The sequence below is a fragment of the Numida meleagris genome, chromosome 1 (genome assembly GCF_002078875.1).
Source record: "Numida meleagris isolate 19003 breed g44 Domestic line chromosome 1, NumMel1.0, whole genome shotgun sequence".
Taxonomy (NCBI): Eukaryota; Metazoa; Chordata; class Aves; order Galliformes; family Numididae; genus Numida; species Numida meleagris.
In genome coordinates this window covers 36,785,596-36,808,524 of record NC_034409.1, presented here as the reverse complement: position 1 = coordinate 36,808,524, position 22,929 = coordinate 36,785,596, and the positions used below count along the sequence as shown (strand labels likewise).

Sequence of the window (22,929 nt, the reverse complement as noted above, 5' to 3'; positions counted from 1 at the left end):
GTATAATTCACTTGACCTATGCTGGGAGATGGGAAAGTAAGTCCTGGAAACATGAAGTTTCTTCTTTTCCAGCTGCAGCTTCAGAACATCTGAAGCTAATTTAATCTCCTTGTTTCTACATCATTCTTTGTGCTGATTCAATTAGTAATGCTGTCAAAAAGTGATTAATCTTGAAGCCTGTGTTCTGTCTGTACAGTTGTATTCTGCCAGTTTAACTTCCTGAGCAGCTCACTGTGAGGTCAGCTGACTGTAGTAACTGTGGGTGGAACAGGAGGTATTGCAAGTGTGTGACAGAGTCCTGGTCTTGAATGTCTGCTTACAGCATTTCTAGGGTAGACTCCCTGTTACACTTCAGTTTATTCACAAAAATTGCTTGTAAGTGGCCGATAATTCTTGAAATTGAAATAATTTAGGAAATTATTAGGAGTGAGACATTTGCAATTCATGTATTATGACCATGAAGCCACAAATACGCTATAGATACTTGAGAGTAGGTTGAAAATGTTGATGTACCTTTCATGTTACAATATCAAGGATAGATGCTGGGGAGATGCACAAATTCTTAAGTTTTTTTCATTGAGCGTGGAATTAGTGCCATCTTGTGCCATAATAAGAATGGATTTTAACTTCCTTTTTCTTTTCTAGTAAATATGTGTTCAGGTATCTCTTTGTAGTTTTTTCTCTTTCATATAAGATTTTTCTTCCCTACAGCTTCCAAAACACAAGTCTGTTGTGGTTACATTAAATGATTCAGATGACAGTGAGTCTGATGGAGAGCCATCTAACTCAACAAACAGTGTATTTGGAGGACTAGAATCCATGATAAAAGAAGCAAGGAGAAATGTAGAGGTAAACTATCCATATTTAATAGGTTTATTTTGTAATTGTTTTGCTTTGTTTACAGAGCTTAAACTTCTGGAGTTGAATCAAGAAATAATTGGATTACATCAGAAAGGGGCAAGAGTAGATAGATTACTTCTGTTTGGACCATCAAATTGTAATTTGCATAAGCTAACTAAAATCTTTAATTAAGATAGCATCATGCAGTTACAACTTGTAATATTTTGATTTCATTTTTTCAGTTCTAATTGAATGCATGTTTAATTAACGGTAGAATAAACGCTTAGTTAAAAGTCTCATTAAGCTTGAACAGCTTTAAGTTTGTGCTGAAAAACAGTTAATAGCTGTATTTTAAACTTGTGTGAGAAGTACTGACTTTAAGTTTTCTTTATAAAAGGCTTCAAGAATCAAAGCCCCTCCAAAATCGGAAAAAGAAAATGATCCAATGAGAACTCCAGAGGCTCTACCAGAAGATAAGAAGATAGAATACAGACTTCTAAAGGAAGAGATTGCTAGGTACAAATGAGTTTGATTGTTGTTCAAGTAAAATGTACATTCTTTGTAGGTCTTTGGTAATGTGTGTTTGTGATTAGGAAAAAAAAAAGAAGTTTGAAGACCTTACTATTACCTGCAGTCTTCCCACCATCAGTCTTTGATGGGGCAATTGTAGGAGTCTTAGATGCTATCTGACTTGTAGTAGATGTTTGGAGTTGTGGAATGTTCTTTCTTTCAACTTGAATTCTTGCACTGCTGCTTTTTATTTTGAAGATTTTAGAGCAATTAGGAATTAATGTTGAAGCTACTGAAAATCTTTGCTTTTAATGTCTGTTTTAGTCGTGAGAAGCAACGTTTAATTAAATCTGATCCACTGAAGAACAGTTCATCCCCTGCCAATTCTGATGGTGAAGTTGATGGGATTGGGAGAATAGCGGTAGCAACAAAACAAGTTACAGAAGCAGAAGCAAAGCTGAAGAAAAACAAGTGAGTCTCTTCCACTGTCGCATGCCCTACCTCGTTTGGTTAGAACTGTGAAAGCTTTAAAGATGTGTTTATTAATGTGTAGTCACTTAAGTACAGCAAGCATTTGTGGGTTATTTGTTGTCTTGAATTGTTAAGCCTTGAATTCTGTTGCTGTGCAAAAGGAACTATGTCGAAGGGCAAGTGTGGTGTTTGGTAACTTGTAAATAGGTTTGTTCACAGTGACAGTTTTCAGCTGTTCTTACATTCAGTGACTAGAACTTTATCTGTTCTTCTTAATAACTCTGAAATAGGGAAAAATGAGTATGTTTTTCACTGCTCAGTGCACTTGGATGATAGCATGTTTCAATGGGATATGCTTGATATAAATGAATAAGTATTTCCTGCAGATTAGGTGTGCTGTTTGAAGCTTTTCCTGTACACCTTTTCTCTTTTAGCATGTCTCTTCCATGCTTCTCACCCTTACGATTTGCTGTGGCAAAGATATAGGTACTTTGCATCCTACTTTTCTGCTTTCATTTGTTACTTTATGATGTGTAGACTGGTGAAGAAACTGACTTGTGTTCAGATGTATATTGAAACATGTTCATCCCCCTTCCTTTACTTACTTCATCCGTCCAAACCGTAATCTTTGATTACTCCTATTGTCCAGTGATATCTCTGAGAGATTTCCCTGGAAAATAATTGTTACGTGTCTTGTCTTTCTCTAGACTTCTGTTGATGAAGGATGAATCTGTCTTGAAACATTTGTTGCAACAAGAAGCCAAGAAGAGAGAGAATGTTCGAATTGCTGAAAATAAAATTAACAAACTGGCTGAACAGCTACAGGCAACAGAGAAGATCTTGAACGCTAATAAGATGTTTCTCAAGAAGCTTCAGGAACAAGTAAATTCTGAATTTCTGTTAATTGTAACTAGAAAACTTGGAGTAGGAAGCTTGATTGTTTGGAGACAGTAGACTTGCTTTGGAGGAATGATTAATTCACTCCCATATATTTTCTAACTGTATTCAGTTATCTGATAATATCTGAAAACTTGCATATTATTATTTTTTTTCCAGATTCATAAAGTTCAACAACGAGTAACAGTCAAAAAAGCTCTGGCATTAAAATATGGGGAGGAGCTTGCTCGAGCAAAAGCAGTAGCAAGTAAGGAAATTGGGAAACGAAAACTGGAGCAGGAACATCTTGGAGTAAGTCTGCTGTTAAACAATGCTCTTAAACAATGTTATTCTTGAAAAGCGGTAGCAATTTTGATTAGGAAACCTCTTTCAGATGGGATTTCAGGAAAAACAGCAGAAGATTTCAAAAGCACTGGAGGAATCTTTCTAATTTGTTTCTTCTGTTTTTGGGAATTCAGTAGAGAAAAAAGCATTAAAAAAAAATTTGTTCATAGCCTACATATATTTGCCAGAGGAATGTCATTAAGGTACAGATTCTGTTATCTTTCTGTCTGAAGAATGGAAATTACTGTCTATAGGCATTAATTATCTCATTAAGCTATCTACGAAAGGCACTGAAGTGGGATTTTGTTACTTTACAAATTATGGAAGAACCAGGCCTATATACTTGACTATCTACTTCGGCAAATTTTTCTTGGTTTTATTTTTCCTGTGGATACTTGTCTTGTAGTTCAGCTTTTAAATATGATTAGAACTTCTATTGAAGCCCTTCACACAGTGTAGGGTAATCTGTATTGAAAAACCTGCATATATGCCAGTTGATTCATAGGAAACTTTGGTGGGTTTTCCTGCTGTTTTTTGACATTCTCTTGGAAAGAGTTTAAAAATATTTTTATAAACTCTTGAGTTAAATAACTTGCCCGTGTTTAATTTGCCTCTTGTCAATACATCAGTAAATGTGAAAATGAAATAAAGGGATTTTTTCTTTTCAGCCAAGCAAAATGTTGAAATTGGAGAACTCCCCTGCATCAAGTCCAAAAAAGCATTCAGCAGAACTGATTGCACTAGAGAAAAAACGACTGCAGCAACTAGAGTATGAGTATGCTCTGAAGATTCAGAAATTGAAAGAGGCCCGTGCACTTCAAACCAAGGAACAACCCGATATTGCACCTCAGGCAGAGGAGGAAGCTGAATTTGCATTACCTCAGCCATCACTTCATGATCTTACACAGGATAAATTGTCTTTGGACAGTGAAGAAAACTACTTTGATGATGAGGTGCTGTCTAATTCAAACCGAGAACGAAGGAGATCTTTCAGAGAATCTAGTTCTTACACTAAGCCAAATCTTAAACACATGGACACTCCAAAACAAGAACCTATAAACAAACTTTCTAAAAAGGCAGCAGAGGAGCCTGAGCTTTTCCTTGGGTTGAATATTGATGAACTGAAAAGACTTTATGCTAAAGCTGACAGTTTGCAAGAACTGTTAGTGAAAAGTACTGCCTTTGTAGCACCTAAGGAAGATCTCTTATGTGGTCAGGTAAGGACTTTAAATATGAATGTGGCTTTTATTAGGTCATACTGCAATTGCTATATATCTTTTTTTCTGTTTTGTAGGAAATTTCAGTGGATATGGATTTTGTTACATTGCAAAATAAACAGACGGAAACAAAACCATTTCCATTTGGGCCATATCATAGTCCTCTTCTAGTATTTAAATCCTACAGGTACGGAGACACTTAACAGCTGCTTAACTTCCGTATGTACGTGTTTTTAAAGTAGTCTACTCTGCTTTTCATTGATAACCAACACATGTATGGAAAGACGAACTGTATGAGAAACTTGACCCTCCTGAAGCAGTTTTCTCTAGCTGGGGAACTTAATGATTGAAATTATCCATGTAGCGGAGAAGAAGAGAATATTAGAGCAGAATCTGTGTAGAAATACTGTTTCGTTCCCTCTCTCTCCATCTGTTTTCCACCTACCTCTTATACTATAGGTCAGTGATGTTTTTGGTTGGTAGTAGGGTTTTGGACATACTGACATTCAGTACTAAAAAAGTAACTGCTTATTTTTTTCAAAATGTTTTCTTTAATAAAATTGCTGTCGTAGTTTGTATGCTTAGTCACAATAATTCATTATTTCGTTTTAGGTTTAGTCCGTATTTTCGAACCAAGGAAAAACTGTACCTCAGTTCAGTAACCTATAGCAATATGATTGAGCCAAAACAGTGTTTCTGCCGTTTTGATTTAACAGGCACATGTAATGATGATGACTGTCAGTGGTGAGTTCTCTTTAATTTGATTCGTGGACGTCTGATTTAAGACCAAAATAGGCAAGGTGTTCATTTCTTCAGAAGGTCTGAATTTATGATTTTAAGGACAAGGTTTAGAAAAGAAAGTTACTTTAAAATACCTTATTGCAAATACCTGGTTGGTAGTAAAAATAATTTAAAATCTTGTGTCTCAACCATGAAGAAAGAAGACTTTTTAGATACAAGTTTTTGTTATAAAAAAAAGCAGTGTAGACTGTTAGAGAATATTTTACCCTTTGTCTTGTAATGCAGATAGGGCTCTTCTTACCTAGAGCTTTGGCGTGACATTAGACCATCATGTATCTTCAGGTGGTGATGGATAGCGTTAAGCACTGTAGAAATGTATCATGCCGCAAATGGACATAAAGCACGTAGCAAATATTATATGATTATATAGGGAAATACCATTGTAACAGAGGAATTCTGTTTCTTTGGTGAAATACTGGCTAAGTTATTCTGTTTCTTTGAAGCTTGGTGTTAAATCATATTAAAAATACTTTGTTAAACAGCATTACACTGCACAGTGTAAGAAGTTGGTAGAAGAACAACTGGATATCTATTGGCCATGAGTAAATTCAATTTGAAAACTGGAAAAGTACTGTAGGAATGTACTTCAGCACTTTTCCCTTTTTGCAGTAAAAAAGCTTCTTTGGATCAGCCCACAGCTATTATCATCGAATCATATTTCAGATCCTTTAAATGCAAAGTGATGTGTTAATCGTTATAACGAACCTATTTGAACTGAAAAGTTTTAAATACTCTGTTCCTCTATTAGTGCAAAGCAAGTGTGTAGAATCTTATTCTAATGAGCAAATAATGAAGACTAGGATTAAGTTACTGATGTGTACTTCGGTTCACAGAAGGCCCAGAGAAACATGTAAGGGAAATTTCAAAACAGACTGTATTATTAAACATGGATATCATTTTCTTTATGCCTCACCCTTGCGTGTACTAGTAACAACTTTCTAATTATGGACCTTATTAAATTATTGCTATGATAAACATTTTAATTGCTTTTCTGTTTATTTTAGGCAGCACATGAAAGATTGCACTCTTAGCCGAAAGCAGCTGTTTCAGGATATTTTGTCTTACAATTTAGAACTGATTGGCTGTTCGGAGAAAAGCACTGATGAGGAAATCAGCACTGCCACAGGTTTTTAAGAATCTCTTGCTTACTTTTGTATTTGAAGATTTATTTCTAAGTGTAATAGTTTCCATTAAAAGCTCTGAGGGCAAGTACTTCTCATGTAATGCAATGTGTAAGATACTTCTCCGCTTGTCCAATTCAGTCCTCAGTAGTGGTTTACCATAGTAGTGGTTTGTGGAATGTTTCACTCAAAAATAAAAGATTTCTGTGCTTCTACAGATAGGGGCAGAATTTGGGATGAAATCTTGCCCTCTCTACTTCTTCACATGTGTTAAATTAGCATACCTCTTGAAGCAGTCATATTTCATTAATCATAGATTGTGCTAAATTGCTGGTATTACCTATCCATTTTCGTTTGTTTACCTACCTAAGACATGAATGTTCTTGTTTCAGAAAAATACGTTGAAAAACTTTTTGGTATAAACAGAGACCGTATGTCAGTAGATCAAATGGCTGTTCTTCTGGCCAGCAATGTCAACGAAAGTAAAGGTCATAGTAAGTAACTTTCTTGATAAATTAAGTAAAATAAGTTTGTTTTTATATAACATAGGTACTTTATGACTTTTCAACCAAGAATACTCTCTGTTGTGTGTCAGTTTGTTTATTTAATTATACTTGTGATAGATTCAAGAATGGAACTTGTTTTAAGGCCATAATATGATAGTTTTTGTTTTATTACTTTTTTAGTTTTAGTTTTTTCCAACTTGAAAATATGACTTAAGCACTCAAGAACCACAGGTGCATACGATTAAAAGTTATACGTTTGTATTGCTTTGGTGGAATGTTTTTATCTGAAATACTCATTGGTAAAGATATTTTAATCTTGAGTATGAAAAGTAAAAAGTAATTTCTACTGCTTTGCTTGTTTACAGCACCTCCATTTACAACATGGAAAGATAAAAGGAAATGGAGACCAAAGTACTGGAGAAAACCTCTGTTAGATAGTAGCAGCAGTGAGGAGGAACAATCTGTTGGACCTATTAAATATGGTAATTTAGAAGCATGGCATCCATTAAAAAAGAATACTGAGGAGAAAAACAGAGATCTCTTCCCAACACCCAATATTTAAAGTGATTCTTAAGAAAAGCAGTGTTTTGTTTAGCTCTTTTGACTTCTTCCTATTTCCTGTATGCAAACGTTCTTGCATTCCTTTGCATAACTTTTCTCAACAAGTTGAGCTTAATTTGTGGTACTTAACAACAACAACAAAAAAATAAACAAAACCCAGCAACAAAACAGCAACAAAAAACCCATCAGCAAACTAGTATAAAGTGTGACCGGAAGCTTAGGTGGGATTTCTACCTACCTGTTCATGAAAGGGAACATGGGAATCCCTGGAATGTTACAGCTTTGCCAAAAGATTCTGATTTTTTTTTCCAGAACTGTAAAATGTGGTAAACTTCATGTTAACTTAAATTTGTACAGCGTTGATCCTTAGTGATGAGATCAGGAGGTAAAAAGAAAAGCTGCTCTTAAACATCATTTGAGACTAGGAAGCTTGCTTGAGCATCAGTAACCTGAAATATGACTAAATATTGAAGTGGGAGCTTTGGGATTTCTTGGCAAATCCTGTATAAATGATTTTTGAGATAATCTGTTCTTTGACATAAATGTCCATTTCTTAATGCTACTTAGTTGGTGTCTTTTGGCCAAAGAAACAGTGTTTATTGCTATTTATTTCTTGCCTTCGCATGTTAAGTATAACTGGTCTTCTACTTGTTACACAGTTTTAAATTTTAAAGGTGCTGAAGTAACCATATTTTGCTCTTGTCTATGGCTAAATTTAGTGTATATGTAAATGTCACTCCTTGTATGAATTGTGCAGTGACAAGTCACTTCTGTTTTGAAAAGAAAGATGATTTTTTTTTTAATTTGCAGCCCACCCTACAGAACATAAAAAAAGAATTCCAGCTCTTGATACTGTTGTGACTCCAGATGATATCCGATATTTTACAAGTGAGACTGATGACATTTCCAACTTGGAGGCAAGCGTCCAAGAAAATCCCTGCAATGTACAGCTTTGGATTAAACTTGCATATAAGTACTTGAACCAAAATGAAGGGTAAGTCTGCTTTTTACATTTTAGTTTTGATTTTATGCTTTACCCATGCAGCTGTAATCGAGCTTCTTTTCTGATGTTAAGGAACTTTCTTCATTGAAGATATAAATAATTCATTCCTTAAAAGCAGATTAAGAGCAGCCCTCGTATTTTTTTTTTAAAGTAATGCTTCCTATTTATGTTGGCCCATGATGTCAGAGGCAGATGGTGGTGGTATGAAGCAAAGGTGTGTCATTGAATTCTTCCATGTGGAAAAAAGGCACCCAGTGATGTTCATCGATGACAAACATGTTTATGGAGACCACCACAGTGAGGTGGTGGGTGATGCATTTCAGCAGTGGTGACGGTGAGAGTGGATCACCTGAAACATGTGGGTTAGAAATGGAAAAGCCTGTGTACCAAGAAAAATACTACCAATCTGAAGAGAGCACACTTATTAAATCATAAGCATAGTAAGAAAAAGACCAGAAAAAGAGAAAGGAGAAAACACAATGGAAGATAATGTATGGTTTTTGTTAACCCATCTTCCCCAGGACCGCCTTGGTATTACTCTTAACAAACGGAGTGGTTTAGTAGTTGGCAGTGCTTTTAGGCTTTTCCTGATGTGAGCTGCTAAGAGAAGGAGTTGCAGGGAAGATTTGAGTCTTGAACATAATTAACTGTTTTAGTCTAACTTCAGAACAGGTGTTTTTATTAATGTCTGTGCAAAGTAATTTATAAAGATGCTTCTAAAATAAATGTGGTCCCGGAAGCTTTCTGTGGTCTTAAAGAGATTTAGTTATAAGTTGAAGTTTAGCTCTTTGTTTTGAGATTTAGTTGTTTTTTTTTGCTTTTCTGGTATCATTTCATGATAGTTATGTAGAAGCAAATTATACTTTTTTCTTCACATGCTTAAGAGATGAAGAATTTCAGAAACCTGGAAAAAATGCAATATGTGCTGACATAGTAAATGTAATATGTAAGAAAAATATTCTAACATGCTTTACTAAGCTTTTGAAATTTCTGCTTAGGATTTTTGAGCCTGTGTGATATGAATATATTTGTATGATTGGAACTTGAAACTTCTGCTTATAGATAAATCTTAGCTATTTTCAATTAAAATTGATTTTTCTTGGAGGGGGAGCTTTTTCCATGAACTCTAACAATTGCATGTAATAACCATTGAAGGACGAACACTTGCTGAAAGTTGAAAAACTTCGTAATAGGAAAGGACAGTACATGCTTAAAAAAGCTAAATATAGCTGCCTGTCAATTCCGTTCTAATTATAAGCATATATTTTTCAATTTTATTTTTCTATTTCTGTTGTACGAGTCTTAATACTCAAAAAGTAATAGTAGGTCTGTTTTTTTAAATATTTTTATTATCACTTAATTTTCACAGCTCATCATCAGAGTGCTTGGATTCTGCTCTAAATGTTTTGGCTCGAGCTCTTGAGAACAACAAAGAAAATCCTGAGATTTGGTGTCATTACCTCAGACTCTTTTCAAAAAGAGGAACAAAGGAGGAGATACAGGAAATGTGTGAAACAGCAGTGGAATATGCCCCATCCTATCAAATCTGGTGGACAGTAAGTAAAAAATGTCAAATGTTCGCATAGGTATGCATTTCCTTCTGTAGAAGATGTGTCAGGGAAGTACGAAAGGAAAAACTTGTATTGCACTGGCTTATTTAAGACCTTTGTGAAAGTTCTGCACTACTTACAAAGAAGTGATTCAGAGTTCTGTTTGCAGCATGTTTGTGGAAATAGTAATTATTTCCTCAGGTAATCAGTTATTTAAAATGCGGATGTCTCATCTGCTGTTTTTTTACATACATTTGCAAAATTTAAATGTTCACAAGAATATAGGAAGTTGATCATTAATATTTTAATTGTTTTCTGAGGTTTTGGTACGTGGAGAAGGGGAAAAATTGTTCATAAGGTGGTAAATTACATTATTCAAGTATGTGATTCGTGTTATTTTAAACTTAACCTTGAAGCTCTGCAAGTATTCCTTTAATATGCATTATTTTTCTCTAGTTCTTGAATTTGGAGAGTTCCTTTGATGGAAAAGACTATGTATGTGGGAGGATGCTGCAGTTCCTAATGGGAGTGACTGAAGGAGAGGAGAATCCCAATCTCTTGTCGTTCCAGCTTCTGGAGACTCTTCTCTACAGAGTTCACTTAAGCTTGTTTACAGGAAGATATCAGAATGCTCTTGTTCTGCTGCAGGTAACTTCCAAGTCACCACCCTAGGATTTGTCTTTACCTTCATCTTTCTTATGTCTGTGGCTCCAATAGTATCAACTTTAGAAGAGCTGTTGCATCTTATCTTTGTTAGAGGAATTCTCCTAGGGACTTGTGTTTTTAAAATACAATATCATTGCAAATTTGCATATACACTTAGTTTTTTTGTTGCATGTTTTCTCTTGCATTGGGTTGCTAATAGCCTAGGGTGTGCGCTGTGCCTCATAATACTGCTAGGGAATTGCTTTAGTTTGTAATCTCTGGTTAGCAGCAGAGTTCTTCTTTAGGGACCTTGGAATGTTGGCATTGTTTAGGTATTCAGATGTTTCTTGTTGCTACAGAAATGGTCAGTTTAGTTACCCTTTTTGGAAGAGCGTAGTATCATGTTATTTTGCCTTTTTACCCCTGCTTCAAAAATTGGAGACTGTTACATCAGACATCGGAGATCCTGTGAACTATAACGTTTTATCTCAGGCTTTTATTGTGACTGCAGAGAGAATTCAGGTTGCTGTTACTGTCCTGTAGTCCACAAAAAGGGGTTGAAGGTGAGATCAGCTCCCACTGAAACTTGAAACTGCTGTAATTTCTACCACGAAGTTTTCATTCCTTCCGGCAGGGGGCATTTATTGCTTGCTGTATCTTAAACATTTTTCTTGGTTGTTTTAAGGTTGTTAATGCTTTTTTTCTAGCTCAGTTTTAAATGGAAAATTATAATGCTGTGTTGACTTACTCCAGCAGCTATTCTAAAGGCAGCAGTACCAATGATTTGGTTTGTGTTGAGCTGAAATGGAAGTCTAGAGTGCATGAGGAGAGAACATGGATTGGTTTTCCTTACCTTTACTTTGAAGTATTAAACCAAAGCACGTATTTTGTAAATGTTCACCTGTAATGTGTTGCTGAAAAAGACTATAGTGAGGAGAGATTATCTAACTTTATTTAATAAGAGAAAATCTCTAGGTAAAAATGCTTCTTGAAACTGAGTGGTAATACTTCTCTTTAGAAACTTGAAAGAAAATTTTCTAAAATATTTTGAAGGGTGGATGTATGAAAACTGAAGTTTCAAAAACATTTTGCCTTTTACTCAAGAAATACCTTGCTGAATTTTGCTTAAATTTTCAAGTACTTCATTTCCTTTGAAAGTGCATTCTTAGCTCATGCTACATTTTTCCAGAAAAAAAAGTTGGCATATATCTAGCCATGACATTCTGTTCTGTTTCAGGAGCAGCTGTGTTTAGATTTTGTCTCATTGCTTGCTCTAATTATTTTATTTGAGATCTCCCAATTTAACTGGGCTGTTTTAGTTTTGCATGTGGCTGTTCAAAAAAGCGTACCGGAAATATTACCGAGAAGCAGAATACTGCTTGAAAATGTGTTGGGAGATGCAATGTTTCAAAGTCATTCTTTGTTCCCTTGGCAAAAGAAAAATCCTTAGCAGTTTTTCTAAAACAATTAGTAGAAATTATGTAGCTGTGTATTTCTGGGATATAGTCACACATTTACTTAAGCCAAAGTTAATCTTGATTGGGCATAAATTATTTTTTCTTTTCCATGGGAAAGATTTGAAACATTAGAACTTTTCCTGTTTCCTTTCCTCATTCTTAGATCTAAAAGATTCTTTGGTTAAAACGTATAATGCATTTCTTCTAACCTTTACAGGATGCTTTAAAATCAGCAAATGAAAAGATAATATCAGAACGCCTTACTTTAAGTGACCGTTGCTTGGCTTGGCTGTCTTACATACATTTAATCGAATTCAACATTCTCCCAGTCAAGTTTTATGATCCAGCTAACGTCGGTCCCTCAAGGATAATGAACAAAGAGCCATTTCTAATACCATGGCAAACAGTTCAAGATGTGAAGACTGATCCTGATACACTGTTAGCTATGTTTGAAGGTAAGGGTAAGGAAGTAAACTACTCAATACATTACTTATATTTTTTGATCTGTAAAAAGTCATACAACTTCTAAAATTTCATTGGTGGTGTGATACTGCTGCGATGTTAAACGACTGGGATTGATCCAGTGAATATTTCATCTTGATTTGAACAGAAGAATAAGGAAAGTCCATGGTTTGGATACTTAATGCACACACTTTTTCATCTGTGGTTCAAAGCTGTAGCTTTTCTTCTCTGATGTGTGATATTCTGTCAAGATGGGGAACAGTGACTTGTGACAGCATGGCATTGCTTATTTTTGGAGACAAGCTTCTGTGCTCATGATCTGTCTTCCATTCCCGCCTGATCCCCAGTGGGGTGTATCAGTTAGAAACCTATTTTACTGGAAGATTAGTACGGTTCCTTAGAAGAGGCAGAGCAAAGCCTCTGTCTTCATTTGGAGTTTAAATAAATGGGGTAACTTTTTAAAAGATATCTAATGAAGATACTGGAAGAAATTGAATTGACTTTGGTGCTGCCAAAGGGAGACTTTATACTAATGTTGTTTGAATGTCAGTACTTAGTGTGTTAGCTTCGCTAATATTGAACTGCTGCTGAGTTTAAGTATGCTGCAGATGATAATGCAGTGTGTGAATAAATATTCAAGCATAATCTCTGTAGATACACCACCTATAGGAGTGGAGGTACTCTAGCCACGATAATGCGTTGTTTAGTATTGGTATTTAGTAACTTTTGTTTTTCTTAACATTAAAAAAAAATTGCCCCTATTAGTTCTTGCCTCAACAGAGCTGATTTCAGCAGCTATGCTGAAGTTACTGCTATGTAGTTCTAAGAAGATGATGATATACTGTCATTTGTAGTATAACTTAGCAATTCACTGGTAGGATGTTTCCTGTTCTATTTCTGAGTATGTTTTGCTGTTGTGTTTAAATGAATGAGGTGGTATGTTAATTAAAAAAAAAAAACTTTTCCAACAATGGTCATCTTCCTGTTTCTAATAGCTTGCAAGAGCATTGCTCTCAGAACTTCCCATGCTTTCATATTTTTGTGATTGTTAAGGGATAATTTTTACGATGTTAAAGCTTTAAGTAACTCTTGACATTACTTGAGGTTCTAAGGTGTTGATTTTAATATTTTTGTTTTGAAGATGCAGTCAAAACATGTACTGATGAAAGCCTTGAGGCTGAGAAAAGAATAGCTATATGCTTTCCTCTCTATAGGAACATGATAGCTCTCTTGAAGCTTCTTGAGAGGTAAGATGTTTCCAGACACTTTGAATTGGGAGTGCTCAACTCTACTTTCTTAAATGTAACCTTTACCTTTTATTTAAGGTGGGAGTCTGCAGCAGAACTTTGTAGATCTTTATTGGAGCTCTGCCCTAACAACTGTCTGCTCTTGGAGAGTTTGGCCACCTTATATTTGCAGATGGAGCAGAGTGATGTTGCCTATGGAATGTGGATTGGAGCATTTGAGACAAATCCTCAGAATGCAGAAATTTTTTATCAGTTGTGTAAATTCCTTGTTTCACAGGTAATACCCCACCCCAAAACTGTTTCTGTTGGCCTGCTGGCTTTATAAGGTTTTGGGGGTTGCATGTTGTTTCAAGCACTTACGAAGATTAATCAATTTGATGTTTTTGTAATGTCTAGTTCTCCTTTATATGAATTTAATATAGAACAGTCAAGATTTTTGACAAGATTTAATGTAGCCAGAGGAATTGTATGCATGGATAAACTTATACCTCAGACTGTTTGTTCTAATCCAATGTTAATATCCTTACGCAATGCAATAATAATAGACAGTAATAGTGAGTCTTGTAATATGTTTTCCTTTTTTCCTTCTACTTGCTGACTGACTTAATTAAACGTTATTCTTGAGAGATTGAAGGTAAAGGAGAATTACAGAGATAGACAGCGCTTATTTATTGTGCTTAAGTTTTTCTTGTCAGCTTCAGCTTGATGTCTGATTTAATTTTTTCAATTTAAAAAACCAACAAAAAACAGGAAAGGTCAGGCAGTGTTCTTCCACTGTTGCAAGATTTTGTGGCAGCTTTCTTTGAGAATACCTACCAACAGCATGATTCCATGGATCTCTTAAGGTATGTTTACAGTATTATTTTCCATTTGAGGTTTGGTAATACTGACTTTTTCTTGAAAAATAGAACAGTCTGCAGTTCTTTTGCTTTTAGCTTGGCAAATTGTAGTAAAACTTAAGTGAATTATGCTTTAATAGTTTCTAAGGTTTGTACTAGTTGTTTATGCTTTCATAACTAAATTGTAAAGCCATAAGAATTTAAAGATGAAGCAGTCAGCAAATTTAATATCTGAACGTGAGGAAAAAGGGAATCTGTCAAATATGTTCTATACCAAAGTTGTTTTTTCAAAGCTGGAAGCATGAAACTTCATACCTTAAACTTGATATTTAGGGCATTTACAAAAGACCTCAATCCAGAGGTCGATGCTGTTAATGAACAGACTGTTGTTGCTGAAAAAGTGAAGGTTGGTAAGCAGTCTGCTGAAACTGTGTCTGAATTTTAGGCACCTACTTGACTATAGGAAGCTTGCATACTTGAGAACTTCAGGAAGTCTGTAAAAGAAAGCTAGCTGCCTTTGAAGGCTTTCAAAGGAAGAACTTATTTGCTAAAGCTTAAATGTAGATAAGGCCATGAAATGTTTTTACCTCGAAGTTGGGTGTTAGCTTTTTATTCCTGGTTGTGTTTGTTTACATTGACTTTAATACTGGTAATGCAGTGTGGCTGACAGTAGGTAGGCAACTGTATCCTAGGTTTTGATAGTTGCGCCAGAGAGAGAAACTTTTATCGTATCACATAATGGAATAACATGCTTTCTTTATAAACTATTTCTATGATTTTATGTAATACTTTCTTACATAAATCTTTCTGGATAGTGTTAAACTATAAAAACAGTAAATGCATCTTCTTAATGCATCTCCTGTATTGAGATTCTAAACTAAATGATATATCCATGTAGGAGTCTTCAGTATAGAGGGATGTTATCATTTATAACTGCTTTTTCTCTTTTAGATATCTCTTGAATTTTCCAATGCCAATTGAATTTACAGCACCTCTCTATAAGGAGCATCTTACAGATGACATTGTAAACCAGCAAATCCCATATCTTTGGCAGATCTACTGGTGAGGCTTTTTGAAGTACTTCTGAAAAACGGCTATTGGGTCTGAGTAAATGGAGTTTTCAGTTGCAGAACGTTATTTACTGAGGATGTGTCACTTTGGGTTTTGTCAGAGCACTCTTACTATAAGAATTAATAGAAGAAATACAGTACAAGAATGGAAGACAGTAGATATTATTTCTGTTTAAATTGTGAGTTGCATTTTAAATGTTATTCCTTATAAGCAGTTGAGATTTACCCATTTTAATATACTTTCTGATAAAATTAGTACATTGTGCTGTTGAACAAAAAAAAACCAGCTTTCAGTTTATCTCAGAAAGGAAAGTTCTTTGTTTCTGAATCTTAATATAGAAGAGTGTGCATTGTGTTAGTAACATAACTTTTTTGAACTTTTAATGTAAACAGTTTGTGCCAGTCTCTTCACGCGAGTGTTAGTGAAGCGCTGGATGCTTATGAAGCCGCTCTTGGTGCAGTGATGCAGCAGGAAATTGTTCAGAACATCTGGCTGGAGTAAGTTGTTAGGGGAGGAAGGTAATTTAATCTCCAGACTACTCAGTGAAGGCCACCAGAACTATCTTTTTTTTTTCTTTTCTTCCAGTTACCTTGTTTTTATGAATAGCAAGGTTGTTGGATCCAACAACAAAGTTCAAGAATTCAAGCTTTTTACTGACCTAGTGAACAGATGTCTGGTTACGGTCCCCACACGATACCCAATTCCTTTTAGTGCTGCTGATTATTGGACCAATTACGAGTTTCATAACAAGGTAAAAACATCTGCGTGGGCATTTTTGATCGAACAAAAAGACTGATATCCTTTTGACAGGTATTTCTAATTGTCATAATACAGCATTGGTACTATATGTACAGTGACAGCTAGGAATTAATAAAAAAGAAATATCTGAGGAGAGTATAGTGTTCCAAGCAGAAAACTGTCTAGCAGTGACTTGAATAGAGGATAAGAGAAGCTTAAATAAGTGACATGTTTTGATACTGTGTGAATACAGCTCTTAATGACAAACTATTATGTCTTTGTGAGAAGAGAAACTGTAAAGGAGAGTCTAAGAGATGGTTGAGCAAGAGGGGTCTGCAGGGCTCTAACACTGGAGGATGAAAACAGTATTTAAGCTGTCAGTTTTGATCACTGTGGTTGAGAAACAAAAGAAAACAGTAAGGGAAGGATCAAGATGAGCACTTACAATGAGTTTTGTGCTGGATCTGTAAATCCCATGTCCCATTTTGCTAACACCCAGTGCATTTCTTTTTACTTACTGAATATGAGCTGGAAGGACTGAAATATTAGTGGTATTAGCTTCTGTATGAATTGATTTCTGCACCACTGAGGGGATAAGGCTTGTGGGTGTTCAAGTATTTTAGTCACAAAGTTTGTAGTTTGCTTCTCCATTATTCTTAGCAAAATTAGCCATCTATAGAGCAGATTAATATTAATCTCATTCAAATCTTACAGGTAGTTCTCTTCTACTTGAGCTGCATTCCAAAATCTCAACATTCCAAAACCTTGGAAAGGTTTTGTTCTATCATGCCTGCTAATCCTGGACTTGCACTGAGGTATGTAGAAATACATGTAAGCAAGATGAACTGGTTAGTATCAGTACTCCTTTTTTGTACAAGATTGCAAGATGCACATGATTTGACTTCTACTAGAAAAGTGAAACCTTTTCCTCATACTGCATGTTTTTTGAGACATTGTGCCTTCTGACATCTTCTGAATCTCTTTCTAGTATTTCACAGGGTTCTAGTCTGTCTACACCGTTTATAATTACATAGGCACTGTTAATGTATCAATTTTGTACATCTGTTCAAATATCAAAATTTCAAGTATATAGAGAGGTGTTAGAGGTATATTAAGATCTTGTATTTATGATAAGTATGGTTTCAAAGTGGAGCAAAATAAAATGGATATACCGATATATAACAGTGTTACCTTGAGGCTTGATGCTTTTTAGCAAAGACAAAACACCCTTAATTTTGGGAAGATCTTATGGGAAACAAAAGCAGTTAAAGTAAACATCATGCTGTGACTGTTACATAACAATATTTCAAAACGTATTCTTCCAGGATTAGAAAATTCATATATCAGTGCATTCAGCTGCTGTGAACTCACAAACATTTTGTTGAATAAGTTTGAAAAGTCCCTGAATGCTTAGATTTGTCTTCAGTAGGGGCTCCTGAGATTTCACAGGAGGAAGTATGTTTTGGTGCAGGGAGAGAATATGACACACCTACCTTTGGTGTAGGAACGTGAATGGCTGCATTTTAAACCAAGTTGCAGTTCTGTCTAGGTGGAGCTTAGCTTCCTTAGGCCGAGTTGATACTACATGAAATGGGTGAGCAGAACTGACTGCACAGTGGCTTGTAGTTATGACTGCAGAATTAACGTGGGTTCCTTCAAATGTACAGTTGCTAAAAGTAAATCTTGTAATGTGCCAAAATCATATTTTCTCTCTGATTTTATACTATGTAGTTAGTCTCTTAATGTGCATTTTTTTCTGAAAACATTGTCAGTATTGTGTGTGATGTCGTGCCTCTTTTTCCTACCTGCAGCTCTTGGTTGATTAGGTATAAAATATTTTGTATAATGTGTTTTTATCTTTGCATTGCTTTTCTGCTTCCAGTGATTAGAGCAGTGTTCCTTTCTCACGAATGCCTTTTACAGACTACTTCTGCGATACTGGGAGGAGAGCAATATTCAAATTCTGAAACTGCAAGCCAAGATGTTTACATATAATATCCCAACATGCCTGGCCATCTGGAAAATGTAATGCTACAGTCATACATCTGTTTTCATAGATATTACTTTTGTTTGTAAGGTTTACATCACAAAGGTAAATCTGAAACATCCTTCAAATTGGGCTTGTGCTGGAAGTCTCTTTCATTATTTTATTATTTAAACAGTTACTTTGTTGCAACAGACAAGGTACTGTCATGTCTTTACAGTTACAAATGAATGGAATTTCCCTCTTGGAGAAGCTTATGTGAATGGATATTACACTGATAAAGATGAATGATGTATTTACAAGTTGCCTTTTTTAATTCAACTATTGACTTCTGTCTCCTCCTCTCTACCCTCCCCTTTATATATCACAATAGCAGTAATCTCCATTATCCAGTGATGCTGAACTGATCTTTTTCTTCAGTGTTTGTTCATAATGGGGAACCACTGAAATGTCTTGCTCTCATGTAAGATTGTTTTTAAAAAATGGCTATTTCTGTCTTTTCACTGTAGATTAATATCATTGGAAGTTAGTCAGTTTCTTCACAAGGAATTTGTAGATCCATTCCACATCAGTATTCTGCCGATAATGGCACTTAAAGTAATTCAAGAGTAAATATTTTTGTTTCTTTTTCTCAGAGCCATTGCTGCCGAGTGCTTTCTAATGGGACAAAGAGAAGTAAGTCAATGCACTTTACTAAAATGAACAGTTATAAAATTCTATAGATTTGTTTCTTTGCATTACGTAAAGCAGTGATCCTCTTAAACCCAAGTTTTTTTTTGGTAGTTGAAATATTCTGTGTATAAACAAGGATGCGCGTGCTTCAAGTGTGAGAAATACCTTTAGCAATTGAAGTAGAAAGGATTATATTTTAGTTCTTCTGCATACTATTTATATCTTTCCTCTACTGGGGAGCCTGTGTTCTGCTTTCTTTTGTTCAACCTGGAGGAGATGGCTAGCATTTCAAATACAATAGAGGGATAAAAGGCTTCTTGTGCTGGAAGATGCTAACTGCTACCATTTACACAAGTTGGAATGGTGATTCTGCCAAGCAAATGTATGTAGAGTTTAAGTAGTGATCCCCCTGAAAGCTGTCTGCTCCTTTCCTCCTAAAATAATGAACTTCTTAATATATAGCGTGTTTGTGTGGGGAGCATTTCTGAGCTAGTTCTCTGTGGTATCATGTTACATGTCATTCTTGTAGAGACTGCTTCTCAGCATCCTTCTCTTCGGTCAGTTTTTCTTTTAAAACAGTCCTAAAGCTTTAACTGACACATAATGGGTAGCACGGCTACTGTTATATTCACATATGTGAAGTCTTTTTCCTTTTTACTGTCTCTTAGCATCATTAAAAAAGAATATTCCCAAGTAGACAGTTATTTAGTTGATAAGATCAAATAGTTCAGTCAGGAGACATCAGAGGCATGGTTGTGTACTCAACCTTAATTCTGTCTCTGTATTGATGATTTTGTGTCCTCTGCAATTAAGTCATAGATCCCTGCTTCAGTCATTGTATTGAGGTCTACATTTTAAGGCGCTACATATGTACAGTAAGACTGATGACTTAAAAGGGCACTGCTTTATTTAGTTATACAATTGGAAAAATATTTCAAATGAATTCAGAAGAGGACTCTCAAAGATGTCAAAGTTCATCTCAAAGATGAACCAATCAGAAATAAGGCACATGTAAAATATTGTAGTTGGATTACACCCAGAGGAAATCTTGTGGCTTTCTTCTGCAGCCACCTAACTAACCATGCAGTGCAAAGTAAAATCACTTAAATAGGTACACGAAGTGCAGTTATTCATTTTCTTTTTAGGGACAGGAGGATGGAGGAGGGGGGAGAAATGCCCAGTTAGGAATGTAGTGAGCACATTACAACTGCACAAAACAGTGACAGTTGCAGATAACTGTAATATGTTGTAAACAATTAAAATATTGTTTGAAGAGTGGATTATGATTCAGATTGTGGATTTCCTGCCCCTAGAGAACCTGTCATTCCCTTCAGCAGCTCATTTATAGGATTGCTGAGAGAATATACAAATGGTTATGGAAGTTTTAAATGCTAACAAACCCCTCAACCAGTTATGCTCTGAGGGGTTGGTACTTGAGATAGCAGTAGTTGAAAGAGGCTTTTGTAGATGTTTGCATTAAACCTTTTTGGTTCTCTTCTTTCTAGATGTAAAATGGTTTTAAAAAAATAAACAATAAACAAAAACAGCCATTTTGTCTTGCTAGAGTTGCAGATGCATAAACTTGTTAAAACATGGATAGATAATAGAAGTCATAGGAGGAAACCTATGGAAGTTACTTTCACTGCAGGGTTGAGATTGTATGCAATAATATGCAAGACCTTGGAGTTATTTTAAATGGTGAAAGGGACAGAGTAAGCTGCTGCTTTTTCTGAGCATGTTCCATCCTGTGCGGTGAACAAGGCAAGAGTTGTGAAGAGAAATAGTTGTCTTCATGTAATTAATCGTGTGCATACAAGGGTCAGAATTAAGGTCAGACATGAACTTGCCTTTTCATTCGGTAGTAACACTACTTGAATCCAAACCTTTTAAAAACTCTGATTTAAAAAAAAAAGTATTGCATTTGATTTTTGCGTTTTAAATCAATCACTTTGCACAGCGTTCTGCTGACTTAATATTTGTTTTTATTTTACAGGTCCATCATTTATATCAGAGAGCTCTTCATAAGTTACCTCTATGTGCAACACTATGGAAAGATGTAATGTTTTCTCCTTATGATTCAGTTTGAGGTTTCATGTAAATTTTCTGCATATCCCATATCCTTAGATGTGGTGATGCTCAAGCTTTGGCTAAATCTTATATCTGCTTCCCCATCTCTTGCAGCAACTCTTGTTTGAAGCATCAGGAGGAGGTAAAACTGATAACCTGAGAAAACTAGTATCCAAGTGCCAAGAGGTTGGAGTCAGCCTAGATGAGCTTTTAAGTTTAAACACTTGCAGAACAGAATGCAAGAATCTCTGAACGCTGGGTACAGGCAGCCATAAGTTCTGTTAAATGCCAAAATCAGTTGAATGATTCTTCAGGCTGATCTATGCCTAAGATCTGCGTAAGGCAGATGAGTATTGCTGAGCATATCAAGTCTCCAGTCTGCTTTCCCTGAAGCCGGAAACAATTAACATGACCCTCCTCTCTGGAAAAATGAACTCCTGTCTGGCCTCGCTTCTGGGCCCTGCCAGATTGTCATAGCATCGTGTACGTAAGTATAGTTAATCAAAATGACAGACATTATTTTTTCATGTTTTTATTTTGTTTTCTTTGTTTTGCTGTTCCTGATTCACTTGACACTCTCACTGATGCCTGAGAGATCTGTGTTTGGGATTAATTTACTGGGCTGTGTTTACAGTAAAAAGCAAGTAGTCCACTTTGGGTTTTTCCTTTTTTAAACCTTTTTTGAGACTTTTTCATTACAGGATTTAAAACAAAAGCAGCCGCTCTTAAGGAAAGTGTAACTGCCGTGGCCACAAGTATGCTTGTTGCACTTGAAGGCTCTAAGAGGGTTGCTTACTGCCCTTTTCTGCATTGGACTCATGGCAGAGACTATTAAACTTGAAGATTAAAGAAACTATTGCAAATGCCAGTGCATCAGAACCTAAGAGTGGTCAATTATGTGCAATTTTTGTAAAGAAATTTTAATTTATAATAAAGTTTAACAGTTTAAAGAAAGTTGATGTTGATCTGTTTTGTATTGTTACATTCATGTTGCATTGGTTATTTTTACAGACACTTTCAATTTCAGTTGATACAAAAAAAATCTTTTGTTATTTTGGTCAAAAGATAAGCATGTGTGGTTGAGCTACGTGTTGTGGATATAGGATAACTACATATCACTAGGGTTTTCTTAACCTTTGCCTCAGACACACAGACGTATCTGTCCCATTTTCCTTCCAGTAATGTCATGTCAATAATGGAAAGTACACTTCACCTTTTTTTATTTTCAGCTTTAATGAAATGAGGCCCTCTTTCCACTGTCACTGCGTACATTGCAGAGGGCTCGTACCAGCCTACTGAATTTGTCGTGGGCTTGTTTGCATTGGGTTGGCTTTCTCCCCGTTCTTTTGTCTGTACAAAATTACATTTGAAAGAAGATTGGGATACCTTTTGCATGGATGACTTAAGCAGATGCTATAAAAACACAGAATAAGTGGTCTTAAACCTTAGCAAATAAGGGAAAGTGTCTTGTGACATAAAATTTTAGTAGTTTTCAGAACCTGTATCTGAAGTTACCTGTGAAGCAGCTCTCTTAAAGGAGGGGTAAGTGGGAAATACTATTTTTCATGTAAGGGAACAGATGATGATTACGCACCTTAAATAACAAAGATGTATAAAAAGATTTAAGAACAAATTATTTAATAAGTAAAACTTTAAATACCCAGGTTAATGGCCAGGTTTTCCTGCAGACTGCGAAACCAGTATGAAGAAAGCAGGCTCAAACCCATTCATTGTAGTACAGTAGTACTGAGTTCTTCAAACTACCTTAGTGATACAGTTCAGAATGAAGAAGTAGACTATAAACATGCAGTATTTAATTAAGGTTTTACCAGACAAGAAGACTTCTTAATTAAACATTGGCTTACATGTTGTCCATATTTTTTCAAATTCAACTGATAAACTGTTTGCATTTATCTTCAGCAACACCTACATGCACGCAGGTTTTT

General features: G+C 35.5%; 1 protein-coding gene across 1 annotated transcript in view; it reads left to right on the top strand.

Annotated features, from left to right (window-relative positions):
* The window catches only part of ZFC3H1 (zinc finger C3H1-type containing), a 38,736-nt gene extending 16,799 nt beyond the window's left edge, over window positions 1-21,937 (top strand). Inside the window, exons 10-35 of the mRNA XM_021385181.1 lie at window positions 712-849; window positions 1,238-1,356; window positions 1,675-1,821; window positions 2,529-2,703; window positions 2,878-3,009; window positions 3,711-4,259; window positions 4,337-4,446; window positions 4,872-5,003; window positions 6,065-6,186; window positions 6,574-6,675; window positions 7,053-7,169; window positions 8,059-8,242; window positions 9,621-9,807; window positions 10,258-10,449; window positions 12,121-12,358; window positions 13,507-13,612; window positions 13,691-13,889; window positions 14,363-14,457; window positions 15,403-15,513; window positions 15,915-16,019; window positions 16,108-16,273; window positions 16,975-17,075; window positions 18,184-18,285; window positions 18,880-18,919; window positions 20,910-20,972; window positions 21,098-21,937. Of these exons, the coding sequence (XP_021240856.1) occupies window positions 712-849; window positions 1,238-1,356; window positions 1,675-1,821; window positions 2,529-2,703; window positions 2,878-3,009; window positions 3,711-4,259; window positions 4,337-4,446; window positions 4,872-5,003; window positions 6,065-6,186; window positions 6,574-6,675; window positions 7,053-7,169; window positions 8,059-8,242; window positions 9,621-9,807; window positions 10,258-10,449; window positions 12,121-12,358; window positions 13,507-13,612; window positions 13,691-13,889; window positions 14,363-14,457; window positions 15,403-15,513; window positions 15,915-16,019; window positions 16,108-16,273; window positions 16,975-17,075; window positions 18,184-18,285; window positions 18,880-18,919; window positions 20,910-20,972; window positions 21,098-21,235 (3,870 nt within the window). The 3' untranslated portion in view covers window positions 21,236-21,937. The remainder of the gene's footprint in view (window positions 1-711; window positions 850-1,237; window positions 1,357-1,674; window positions 1,822-2,528; window positions 2,704-2,877; window positions 3,010-3,710; window positions 4,260-4,336; window positions 4,447-4,871; window positions 5,004-6,064; window positions 6,187-6,573; window positions 6,676-7,052; window positions 7,170-8,058; window positions 8,243-9,620; window positions 9,808-10,257; window positions 10,450-12,120; window positions 12,359-13,506; window positions 13,613-13,690; window positions 13,890-14,362; window positions 14,458-15,402; window positions 15,514-15,914; window positions 16,020-16,107; window positions 16,274-16,974; window positions 17,076-18,183; window positions 18,286-18,879; window positions 18,920-20,909; window positions 20,973-21,097) is intronic.